The sequence below is a fragment of the Microcebus murinus genome, chromosome 11 (assembly GCF_040939455.1).
Source record: "Microcebus murinus isolate Inina chromosome 11, M.murinus_Inina_mat1.0, whole genome shotgun sequence".
Classification (NCBI taxonomy): domain Eukaryota; kingdom Metazoa; phylum Chordata; class Mammalia; order Primates; family Cheirogaleidae; genus Microcebus; species Microcebus murinus.
Genome location: NC_134114.1, coordinates 43,834,916 through 43,848,407, shown reverse-complemented (window position 1 = coordinate 43,848,407; position 13,492 = coordinate 43,834,916). Strand labels below are relative to the sequence as shown.

The following is a 13,492-nucleotide window of genomic DNA, read 5'->3' as shown; positions in this document are numbered from 1 at the left end:
GTATACAAACCATTGGACTCCCAACTCTCCATGGAACTGATTTCACCTTTTTGAAAGCCTCATTTATTTTCTATTTTTTTCAAAGTAATTTTCGATCTCCTGGAACTCCAGTTATTGCAACTTTTCTTTAATGTCCTTTCAGACTTTTGTGATAGATTACCTACTTCTATTGGTCCTAATTCCTCTCTTCAGACTCCAATCACAATCCCACCATAAGCTAGCTTTGGTCTCACATTCTAATCAGGTCTTTATGGTTTATTTTTCATTTATCAACTAAATTTTCATTGCCTCCACATGTTTTATCCAAATTCATGTTTTTGATTAATACTTTAGTATCTTATAGGCTACCTCTCCAGAAATAATAAATCTTTTCATTCTTTTTCTAATTTAGCACTTGAGAGAACTCACTATTTACTCTTATTTCTACCAAATTATACCTGTGGGTGCTTCCTACATGATAAGGATCTGAAATGTACTCACTCACAGCTATATGACACTTCTTAAGGGAGTAACCCAAGGAAGGAAAAAGAAATCTAAGCAAATTCATAAACAGTGATGACTAAATCAAATGCAGGATTTAAGTATAAAAGAGTTTAGGCTTCTACAGATCATAATCTCACATTTTTTATGCATACTAAAAATGAACTCTTAAGCTTAATGGAATAGAGAAATATTATACATTTGGAAAATACAAAATAATTAACTTTTTACTACTTTTATTTGTTAAAGTAGTCACATTCATATAAATGAAAAGATTTTACCATAATGCATTCACTGATTGTGGCTCTTGCCATCTTGTGGCATCCAGGATCCTGGCTGAAAGGTTTTACCAGTGCTAGTGGGAGCCACCGAGGGTTCTTCCTTTCCGAAGTAGGGAGCAGAGGCATGCCCTTTGATCTGAGTTTGAACTGGTGGAGCCAAGAGTTCCTCGTTGGTCTCTTTACTAAGGAGTTTTTCATTTTCATAAAAATGTTTGCTTTTTATTTTCATTTCTTCTCTATATTTTTCATTCTTTAGTATTTCCTGCATGTATATATAAATAGCAGATATTATTAAAATTCTAGTTAAAAAAATCAAAATACAGAGTTTTTATGAATATAAAATTAAAACATTATATACAGAGATATACACATATAAATACATATATACATGCTTGCTTTGCACTTAATATATAGATATGTGTAGGATAAGTTTGAAAAATCTGTATGATGATTTATATACCAGTACTATATGAATTAAACAGCTCTGTCCTGATTTCATGTCTCAATATTTTGAAAGACATGAAGCACCACAAAATAGTAATGTTTACTACCCCAAAAGTAAAACAAACTATTTAATGTGAAATGTTACACAAGAGCTTAAGAGTCACTCTACCAAAGATTTTCTAAGCTTAACACCTATTTTCTGCCTTAAAACTCATCATCAGTGACTGTACTTTTCCACTGAAGAGGAGGAGGTGGTACTCCTACCATTTTTGGGGGGGGGGGCTGAGGGAATTAAAATGTGAACACTAAGGCCATCATCTATAGTGTTAGAATCAAGCCCCATCTATTTCCCTATCTCCTATAGAATGGTATGGCAGGGAAAAGGAGGACAGGGCAAGAATCAGAGTTCAGCATGCCCTAGACACCAGTTCCAGAGAGGCACTTTGCTATTGGAAATACTTTCTGAAATTAGTGCAAACAATTTGTGCAATGTAGTTCTTTAGATTTCTATCAAGGAGGATCTATACCAAAAATTACAATGAATCTGTTTTATTACTATACTTCATTGAATTTAAGAAGCATCATTATTATGTAGCAATATAAAAGAAAGGCAAACTCCTTCACAAACATCCTGATTTCAGAGATGTCAAAATTTGAAAAGATGTGCATCTTAAAAAACATGAAATATAGTAATTACATCTTTTATCTTTATTGATTCTTGCTTCCTCTTTTCTTCTGTCTTAACAATGATTACTTCTAAATGGGTGAATTTTTTAAATGTTCTTTCTGCTTATCTGTATTATTTTTCTTTAAGAACACAGATGTCCCTTGTAATATGAAATTAAAATGTTAATGTAACTAATATCTGTCAACATTGACAAAAAAAGTTCAAGTTATTTTTAAATTTCAACACTTTAAAAAATGACATTTGAAGGGCAACATCTAGGCATCTAAATGTATGATATAACCTTTCGGTTCCTAAAGTGAATTACAAGTAATATTGTATAGTCCTTTAAAAAGGCAAGCACCGATGTAACATTTAAAATAATAGTTTGTATTTAAAGGAGAAAAAAGTTTTTGTGGTTTATAGTGTTATACTTTTAGTTTTAGATGTGAAGAAAGGCCCATCTAATGAAACTTCCCCCTCAAAGCAAATATATGTGGGAAAGAACAATATCTATAAATATTCTTGTAATTTTCATAACACAGAACAATTCCCCATGAGTAGTTTAATAACCATGGTGACTATGAGTTCTCGGGCAGTTGCTACAAATGAGAGTGAGAGTAGAGGAATCAGGCTTTGCCTTTTCTACATCCTATATATAGAATTCTTAGGTGAGTTGATCATACATCAGAGGAAATCTCTCAGTATCATACTGGAAATAATGGATGTAGACAAAAATATGAAAGCATATCTCCATGCTCTCTTCAAGTTCTGTGTCTTCATGGAAGCTTGTTCTTTGGAGGAGAATGAAAGGTTCAGGACCAGGTTAAACCTGCACTAGTAACCAACCTTAAGTAGCAAGAGTATCCTCAGTAGTTAGTATGAAGCTTGGTTGGTTTTGGTATAAAAGGATCAGTCACATCACCTGAAGCTGTGCCCATATCTAATTTACCTCACCTCTACTATTGCAGTCTTATAGCTGGTATATGCATATGCCTTCTTATTAAAAGGAAATGGGAAAATCTCTTCTGTTTTCTTTATTCCTTCCTTCACATAATTTCTCTTTATGCATCGTTACTCTTCCAAGTTAGTCTCTTTCTTTCTTTTTTTTTTTTTGAGACAGAGTCTCACTTTGTTGCCCAGGCTAGAGTGAGTGCCATGGCGTCAGCCTAGCTCACAGCAACCTCAAACTCCTGGGCTCAAGCGATCCTTCTGCCTCAGCCTCCCGAGTAGCTGGGACTACAGGCATGCGCCACCATGCCCGGCTAATTTTTTCTATATATATTTGTTGGCCAATTAATTTCTTTCCATTTATAGTAGAGACGGGGTCTTGCTCTTGCTCAGGCTGGTTTCGAACTCCTGACCTCGAGCAATCCGCCCGCCTCGGCCTCCCAGAGAGCTAGGATTACAGGCGTGAGCCACCTCACCCGGCCTCTTTCTTATAACAGCTATGTAGGCAAATTTTTCCTAGAAAAAAGTTTCTTTTTTTTTTTTTAGCATTGCTACCTGGCAGACCCCTGCAAACAGCTTCCAGGAAAACTAAACGGAACATAAATCACTTATGAAAGGAAATGTAGTTTTGTAAATATTTGGAATTGACAAAATGAAAGTAGTTAGGTAGAGAATATAGGAATTGTAGACTTTAAAAGACAAATAGAAATCATCTCTCAAGAAATTCTATTTTGGAGAGGAAGCTATATAAAGCAAGTATTTTTCCTTACCATTCCTTGGAACAATATCACCTTAAATCTCTATATGTTTACCAATTAACAGTATGTTCCACTGTTTGTGTAAGGTTAAACCTAGACCATGGGGTCTTTCCTCACATAAATATTTGTATTTTTTTTTAATTATCATTGTACCTATTGCTTTTCTTCCCATCAATAAATATTTTTCTTCAACATTTAAAAAAAGATGACTGTATGGTATTTTATCACTTGTATTGTACCATGATTTACTTAACTACCCCTACTGTTGCTTCTGTATGAGACCAAGAAGGCCACTAAACTTCTTTTAATCTCAGTTTCTTTATATGAAAGGGGGGATAAAGTTAACTCATAACAGTATTATGTTTCCTCACATAGCTATATGTACTACATGGTGATTATGCTTTTTATAAAACAATGATGCCAAATGGAATCTTCTTTCATTTTATTCCTTTTAAGCAATCTCTAGAGTTCTCTTAAAGTTTGACAGGTCTATGTACAATACAGATTTTTCCACATTTTAATGCATACCAAACATTACTATTGATTTAAAAGTGTGAATCTTGTTTATACATGATGGTGTATGTATAAATATTTGCATCTCAAATACTCATATACTCATATGTTTACCCTTCACACTATTAGGTCTTCTGACAGTTTCTCAATAGTGGTTATGAACATGGGCTCCGATGCCACAATACCTGCATACAAATCCCAGTTTTGCTATTTACTATATGTGTGACCCTGTGAATATTATTTAAGCTCCTTGCATCTCAGTCTCTTCATGTGTGAAATACAGATAACAATACTGTCTTATTCAATGGACTGTTGTAAGGATTGGGAAAGAACTGGTTGCTAGGCAATGATAATACAACAGAGGAAGGTATAGGTAGATTTAAAAATACTGATTGTTTATTCTATCCCATTAAAAACACATACCAAATGTCTACCCATCCCTCTGAGATGGGTAGAGGGGTTACTAAGATGTAATCTACCAGTTTCAGGCTAAGATAGAGGAACTGGTACCAGACTAGTCCTCCTGCCATAAAACAACTAGAAAACAGGACAAAAATATATTAAACTTTTCAGATACTGGACAACAGGCAGTGTAGTACTATGATCCTTGAGAAGAAGAGAAACAAATGAGACAAACCCTGTATCACCTCAGATTTATTCTTGGACACACATTATAGGCTGCTGCATGGAATAGAGGTACTCCAGCAGGGTATGGCAGTCTTACTAAGCTGAAGAGTTAGAGATAGTTCTTTAGGGAGGCTGAGGAATCTGGGACACATTGAGCAGACTACCAGAATACACAGAGAAAGAGAAATTTGCATAGAAATCTGCATAAAGGTCCACGTGAGTGTTCAACTGAATATTAAGTTGTACATGTGTAGGGTATGACTCCACAAAGCCAAGAAGGACAACTTATCATTAAAGAATTGGGGAGGTTGGGGGGCTGTAGGCTGAACAACTGCTGGAACTTGCACTGGACTAGGAAACATTTATTTTCGGCCAGAAAGACACTGAACACTGGGACATTCAGTGTAAAGACTCTAGAAGAGTCACTCTTTAGGCATAAATCTAAACTGGCATGTGAATACAGTTTATTCCAGACCTGTGCTGTACAACACAGTAGCCAATAGACCACATTACTTAAATTTAAATAAGTTAAAAATTTAGTTTCTTAATTTCACTAGCCATTTTTCAATTATTTAACAGCCAAGTATTTAGTGGCCACAATAGTGGAAAGTGTAGATATAAAACATTTCCATCGGCTGGACATGGTGGCTCACAGCTATAATCCTAGCAGCTACTCTGGGAGGCCGAGGTGGGCGGATTGCTTGAGGTCAGGAGTTTGAGACCAGCCTGAGCAAGAGCAAGACCCTCTTTCTACAAAACATAGAAAAATTAGCCAGACACGGTGGTAGGTACCTACAGTCCTAGCTACGCAGGAGGCTGACATAGGAGGATTGCTTGAGCCCAGAAGTTGGTGCTTGCAGTGACCTATGATGACACCATTGTACTCTAGCCTAAGTGACAGAGCAAGACTCTGTCTCAACAACAACAACAACAACAACAACAACAAAACCATTTCCATCATTGTAGGAATTCCAATTGGACTGCACTACTCTAGATATACTCTAACAAAACTTAAGCCTCCAAAAGTTTGGGCTGATTCATATATCAATTAATGGTCATCCAGAAAAAACTCAACATTTTCTAAAGGAAGACAATAAAAGCCAGACAGTACACAACATAATACTTCAATATTCATCATGTAATCAAGAGAAGGGAAGAGGAAAGTGCAATTCAGAACCAGTCAACAAAAGCAGACCCAGACATGATAGAAATCGTGAAATTAACAGATAAGGACTTCTATCACAGCTACTATAAGAATGTCCAAAGATTTAAAGACAAAATGAACATAAAGAAATAAAACTAATGTACATAAATTAGGAGCATTTCTATACACCAACAATGACCAAGCTGAGAAACAAGTCAAGCACTCAATCCATTTACAATAGGTATATAAAAAATTTAAATACCTAGGAATAAATTTAACCAAAAAAGTAAAAGATCTCTACAAGAAGAACTACCAACCATTGATGAAAGAAATCTTAGATGACACAAACAAATGGAAAAATATCCCATGCTCATGGATTGTAAGAATCAGTATTGTTAAAATGACTATACTACCCAATGCAATCTACAGATTCAATGTAATTCCTATCAAAATACCAATGTCATTTTTTCACAGAATGAGAAAAACAATTCTAAAATCCATATAGAATCAATAAAGAGCCCAAATAGCCAAAGCAATCTTAAGCAAAATGAACAAAACTGGAGGTATCATATTACCTGACTTCAAATTATACTATTAATACAATATTCTTAATATACTGTTAATATATTAATTATTAACATATTAACCAAAATAACATGGCACTGGCACAAAAAGTAGGCACACAGATCAATGGAACAGAATAGGAAACCCCAAAATAAAAACATACATCAACTGATCTTTGACAAAGCAGACAAAAATACACACTGGGGAAAGGATACACTATTCAATAAATGGTGCTGGGAAAACTGTATACCTATATACAGAAGAATGAAACTAGATGCCTGTCTCTCACCATCTACAAAAATTAACTCAAGATGGATTAAAGATTTAAATGTAAGACCTGAAACAATAAAAATCCTTGAAGAAAAACCTAGGAAAAACTCTTTTAGACATTGGCCCAGGCAAAGATTTATGACTAAGACCTCAAAAGCAAATGCAATAAAAACAAACATAGACAAATCAGACTTAACTAAATGCTCTTGCATAGCAAAAGAAATAATCAAAACAGTAAATAACCTACAGAATGGAACAAAATATTCACAAACTTTGCATCTGACAAAGCACTAATATGCAGAATCTACAAGGAACTCAACTCAGCAAAAAATAAAATAAAATAAAATAAACACCACCATTAAAAAGTAGTCAAATGACATGAAAAGGCATTTTCCAAAAGAAATATACAAATGGCCAACAAACATATTTTAAAAACGCTCAACCTCACTTATCCCCAGAATGAGAAGCCATTATACTCCAATTAGGATGGCCATTATTAAAATGTTAAAAAACAATAGATGTTGGTGTGGATGCAGTGAAAGGGAACACTTACACACTGCTTGCAGGAATGTAAATTAGTACAGCCTCTTTGGAGATTAGTACGGAGATTTCTCAAAGGAACTAAAAGTAGATCTATTATTTGATCCTGCAATCAATCCCACTACTGATTATCTACCCAGAGGAAAAGAAATCATTGTATCAAAAAGATACCTGTACTCACGTGTTTATTGCAACACAACTGACAATCGCAAAGACAGGAAACCAACCTAAGTGCCCATCGACTGATGAGTGGACAAAGAAGATGTGGTGTATGTATACCATGGAATACTACTCAGAGATAAGAAAGAATGAAATGTCTTTTGCAGCAACTTGGATGGAACTGAAGGCCATTATCCTAAGTGAAGTAACTCAGGAACAGAAAACATAAATGTTGCATGTTCTCCCTTATAAGTGGGAGCTAAACCATGGCTACACAAGGGCACACAAAGTGGTATAATGGACATTGGAGACTCACAAGGGGATAGGGTGGAACGGGATGTGTGATAAAAAATTACCTATGGAGTGCAATGTACACTACTTGGGTGGTGGGTACATCAAAAGCCCAGACTTTACTGCTATACAACATACACATGTAATGGAATATGATTTGTACTCCTTCAATCTATTTAAAAAAAATATTTTTTTTAATGAAGACAGAAATGGAAACTATTTAAAAAGAACCAAATGGGACTCCTAGAGGTAAAAAATTAAAAGTTTAATGGAATGCTTAACAGTACATTAGATACTGCAGAAGAACACCGAATCTGAAAATAAGAGAAAATAACACAAACTGAAGCCAGAGAGATTTTTTAAAAAATCTTAACAAATGAACAGAATCTCAGTAAGTTGGACAATATTAAGTGGTCTAACACACATGTAATTGGAGTAATAGAGGGAAAAGAAAAAATAATAACTAAAAATATTCCAAACAGATAAAAATATAAATCCACATATCCAAGAAGCTCAACAACCCCAAGCAGGATAACCACAAAATCAAAGCACATCAAAATCAAATTATGAAAATGTAATGATAAAGAAATAATCTTAAAACCAGCCACAGAAAAAAGACACATTTATATGAGACAAAGATAAAAAATAACACTAAGTTCTCATCAGAAACAATGTAAGCTGTAAGACAATTGAATGTGACTTTAAAGGGCTGAAAGAAAAGAAAATCTGCCAACTTAGAATCCTATACCAGTGAAAATATCTTTCAAAAATGAGGCGTAATAATATTTTTTGACAAACAAAAGCTGAATTTGTCACAAGCAAACATCTACTACAAGAAACATTAAATATTTTAGCTGATGGAAAAAAATGATACAAGATGGAAACTTGAATCTGCACAATGTAATGAACAGCATTGGAAATAAGCAAAATTAAAGACTTCATTGCAGAGAAAATGCCAGAATTTTGGACACTCTGCTAGATACTGGATGCCCGGGACCTCTACATCCACCCACTCCAAGTTCCCTGATCACACAAGGAGTATCATCATACTGTCCATTGAAACTACTGCTATGGGTTTTGAGGCTTGTCATGTCTGTACTCCTACCTACAGGACTTCTCAAGCTTTGTAAACCCAGTTCAGGAGAAGCACAGCCTGAAAGGCAAGAAGCCTGTTGTTACCACACGTAGCCTTCAAATTAATAGCATTCTACCTCATTACCTCCCTACTCCCATTAACCAAGGACCTCTGCTTATCAACCCTTCCTTGTGTTACACCATTGTCCTGGCTCCCCTGACTTGGGATTTAGAGCAGTATGCCAACAATGGCCCTTTTTGTCATCTGAAACAGAGCCTCATGGGGTTGGCAAACAGAAAGTCATGCATGATGTCAACTCCACTCTGCGAGGGTCACTTGAAGAGTCCCCTAGAGTGAAATACTGAAAGATATCATTCTCCACCAATTTCAGGGAAAAAGAGACAGAAACCATACTGACAACAGAGAAAGCATTAGCTTTATCAAAATATAATGTCAAAACTTTCCCTCAATGTATTATTTATGAATGACAAGTGTTCTGTGACAATCTCTCTCATTTCAATAGGCAGTTGGAGCAAATTATTTAGGCTTGAGTTATTTCCAGAGTGCCTAGCTATTAGGAAAACAACTTCAGCAGTTGTGAGAAGTATTACAGGTTGAGTATCCCTTATCAGAAATGCTTGGGACCAGAGGTGTTTTAAATGGTTATTTACTGTGTACTCTTCATTAATTCAGTGATGTGGACTCAAGCCCCCAAAAGGTTGTAGCTCAAGTCCTTTCCAAGGCTGTTACTATGCTAAAAGCCCTGCTGAACAGCACTTTCGGTAGCTGTACTATTGTTATATTCAATGTTGTAAATTGCTATGTGTGGTAATGTCAAAAGGGTTTTAAAGTTTGTTTTTTTTTTAAAAAAACAACAAGGATTAAATATGCAATCTATTAACATGCTGACTTAGAGCTCATTCATAGACATTAGGTGTGATATAATCAGTATAATTATCCCACTCCAATCATAAAGTCCCTCCTAGCATGCATGAGTTTTCCACAATGGTGAGGAATTCAGCTCTAACACAGTTATAGCTGAGGGAGATATGAGATAACTGATGTAAATATTTGAACTATAAAGAAGAGGTAAAACAAATGGCAAGAATAGGACTAGAAGTCTCTACAATGATGCATTGGGAAAGATAAAGGAAAGCAAGGCAATGTAAGCCTGGGCTTTGGAAAAGTACTGTAATATCTGAGAGAAGGGAGATAACTAACAAGGGATCTCTGATGAAGTTATTATGACTGGAAGAAAGTTTAGATTATTTGAGGAGTATTGGTGAAAGAGAAGGGCCGAGAAATATCTGAGAGAGTTCAAAGCATTACCCCAAAAGTTTTCTATCTCAGGTATGCAAGTCATTCTGTTTCTCTGGGGCCATATTTGAATCAGAGGTGTGGGAGTGAATGATTCTGAGTCCATACAATTAAATGGAATTGAATATTTAGATGTATATGTAGGGATACAGATAAAAACATTTTAGGAATATTATTTATAATTATACATATACCCAAAGGTAAATACAAATTATAAATTGTCCATTTTTACTAATTTAAGATATATAAAATGTCACTAGTATTTTTTTAATTTTGTGTGTGATGTGTGTATAAATAAAAATGAATTCCTTGTTTCATGATATCATTCAAGATCTCAATTTCCTAACACAATTTTTCTCCTTAAAACACTCAAACTATCTTTAGTTGGGGATGGGCATGCTTGTAACTCTGGCTATGCAAAGGGAATATATGTAACCAAAATGTTTGTACCCCCATAATATTCTGAAATTTAAAAAAAGAAAAAAAAATTGAAAAAAACTCCACTCAACCTAGCCAACTGAGAATTCTTCTATCAAGGAATGTTTCAGTAATACTTTATATATACACATATATGATGGTGATGGTGAGAAATTCATGTTAAATATAAAACTCTATATAGACTTCAAAATTATTTGAATAATTTTTATATTGATAGACATGGAAATAGAATAGAGCTAATGCTTGGCCCTTTATTAGGGAATTATAAGATTTGCTTTAAAAGTGCTATGAATCCAGCTAGAAAAAAAGGCAGGTTGAATACATACATATACATATATATACACCACAAACACACATACATATATATGTATATATATCATACCCCATTTCTTTAATGTTCTGGGTCCATGCTTCTCTGAAGTTTAGTACTTATAAATGGTTTCCATTTAGCTTCAAGTACTTGTGAATTCCAAGCATATCATATGTAACTATATTCAAACTTAAGTTCAAAACACATGCCAAGACAAAATCTAAATATAGTCTGAAATAAATTCAACAGTGCTTCATTGTTAGAAAGTTTACCATATTCAAGAGCAAGACTCAAGAGTCAGTCTTAAGCTCATGTCACTGGGTTCTTAAGTCTTCTATGGGAACAGAACCATGGTTTATTTTATAAAGTTCAAGTTATATTACATATGAAAAATAGAAATCTGAATTTATAAAAAGTTATCATGTAAAATTATAAATTAGCAGTACATTTGTGGCAAAAGCTTAAGGTAAATATATCTTTACTATCTATTGGAGCTGAAATCTACTTTTCAAAGTACACATAAGATAAAGACATATTAATAATAAAAATTGTTTTAGAGAAACAGAGCAACTTTTTAAAATATTTAAATTACTAAATACATTCTCCCAAATCCATACATTCTTACCAGGCATATACTATATATAGGATAAGTTTGACCTTGACAGTTCTGTTAATTTCTTTCTGTATTTTAAACTACACATACTAATGAATAATTTTTATCTTAATGAATATTAAAAACTTTAAAGTATGAGTACATTCCCTTTGAGTCAATTAAAATTTTTTCTTCAAGAATACAAAGAGTTTTAGTAAATAGATTATAAATGAAATTTGGCATGAAGTGTGTTTCAGGCTCCCATACCAGTAACATTTGTTTACTGTAAGATGGTTACACCCAGAAAGTAGCCTCCCAGAATATACCATACAGCACCCTCACCCTCAACATAATTATAACGGGAATTTGGTGTGTCAGAAATGTTCTGAGCTGAATATTCTTTTCACAATGTCAATTTTGTACCATGCTGAGAAATAATTCAGGCCTAGCAAATGCTACAGTGATGTCTAAGCTTGAAAATGTTGCCAAATTATTTAATTAAACTACATTTTCTAGTTCTACCAGTTGAACTGCCAGGATGAAATAGTAAGTTATTAGATCACCCTTTTTCAGTCTATGTACAAAGAAAGAAAGGAGGTGCATAGGTCACCAAAAGGTATTCGGTATTCAGACCCAAGGCAACACCTGCTAGATTAGTAATCAAAAATAAATTTAATATTGCGTGGATAGGAGTAGAAACCAAAAGGGTAAATAAATGACAGAGCTTAGGTTAGCATGATAGTGCTGGGTTGCTAAGAAATCTATTAGAATGAAAAAACAGCCAAGCGAGTTTGCTTTAGCAGAAGCTGCTCTTGCTATGTATTCTTGCCAATCACTACTGTGTCTCTGCCAAATCAATGTCACATTTAATTTATTCACATTCAAATCTATTGCAAACATCCTTTGATCAATTACAATAATGAAAACGTACATTGAGTTTTGTTGTTTTGACATGCTTTCTTGAACTTTCCGTTGCGTTTCTTTCTCAACATGTATAAATGCAAGAAGTTGATATCAATGGTTCTTGTTATTTGAGGGGAAAATTGTAAGATTTGTTTATATTTTTTGCTGGCTAAGAAATTTTGGCATTGAGTTTTCTTTCTTTGAACTTGGGCTAGATTAATTATTAAATCTCAAAATGTCACTAAAATGAACTAATCACAGAGCTCAAGTCATTAATAGTTTTGCAGGTGGTATTTCCTTTAATAAAATAAATGAACTTTCATATATATGTAAAAAAAAGGGACCTCTGAGCATAAAGACACATTATTTAATTGAAAAAGAAATTTAGCAGTTAAACATTAATAAAAAATAATTAGAGTCACTTAACTTCAGTTCCTATTTAATTGAACTACCCTGGTGGGAAACAAAGAAAACCCTGCTCCCTTGTGTGAGAAAGGAAAAGACCATAATCCCTGGGAGAAACAGTAATGTCACGTCCCCATGGCTTTCCAATGGTAGCCTCGGAGAGAAGAAAAGAAAGAGCCCCAGAGGAAAGAGGAGGCTCCATCTGTGAATGATTGCTATCATCCATTGAGCTGTTATGTGCCAGCTGCTGGAGGGAGAAAAGAGTTATTTTCTCCTAGGCTGAGAGAGAAAAGAGTTGGGCAAGAAAAGATGAGATATAAAGAAGATGCAGCTCAGGCTTTATAGACCATGTCTTAGGGAAGCAAAAATGCAGCCAGAAGTTACACTCCCCAGGACCTGATACAGGGAGAATAGGAGCTGTGGCCCTGAAACATGACCTCATTCATTCATATGTCTTTTCATTCTTTCATTCATTCAATAAATATATACTGAGCACCTACAATTCTAGGGATACAAAGATCAAAATCTGGTGCTTATTCTTAATGGCACTTCCTTGGGGGGCAGAGAGGAGGACAGGCAAAGGAGGTAGCTTGTAAGGCAGACTTACCCAGGAGCCAAGATAGGAAAGAGCTGCTTATGTGCCAATTGCCAATTATATGGTTAATGCTATGGCTCCTTTCCTACTTTCCCATTCATTCACTCATTGGTTCATTCATACATTGAAAGTCCACTAAGCACCAAAGATAGAGTTAAAAGACACAACTTT

The 13,492-nt window shown here is 34.6% G+C and overlaps 1 protein-coding gene across 1 annotated transcript in view; it reads right to left on the bottom strand.

Moving 5' to 3' along the window:
• Positions 1 to 699: 699 nt before the first annotated feature.
• NDUFAF2 (NADH:ubiquinone oxidoreductase complex assembly factor 2) overlaps positions 700 to 13,492 on the bottom strand; it is a 149,698-nt gene continuing 136,905 nt past the window's right edge. The window contains exon 4 of the mRNA XM_076008044.1: positions 700 to 1,023. Coding sequence (XP_075864159.1) covers positions 772 to 1,023 — 252 coding nt within the window. The 3' untranslated portion in view covers positions 700 to 771. The remainder of the gene's footprint in view (positions 1,024 to 13,492) is intronic.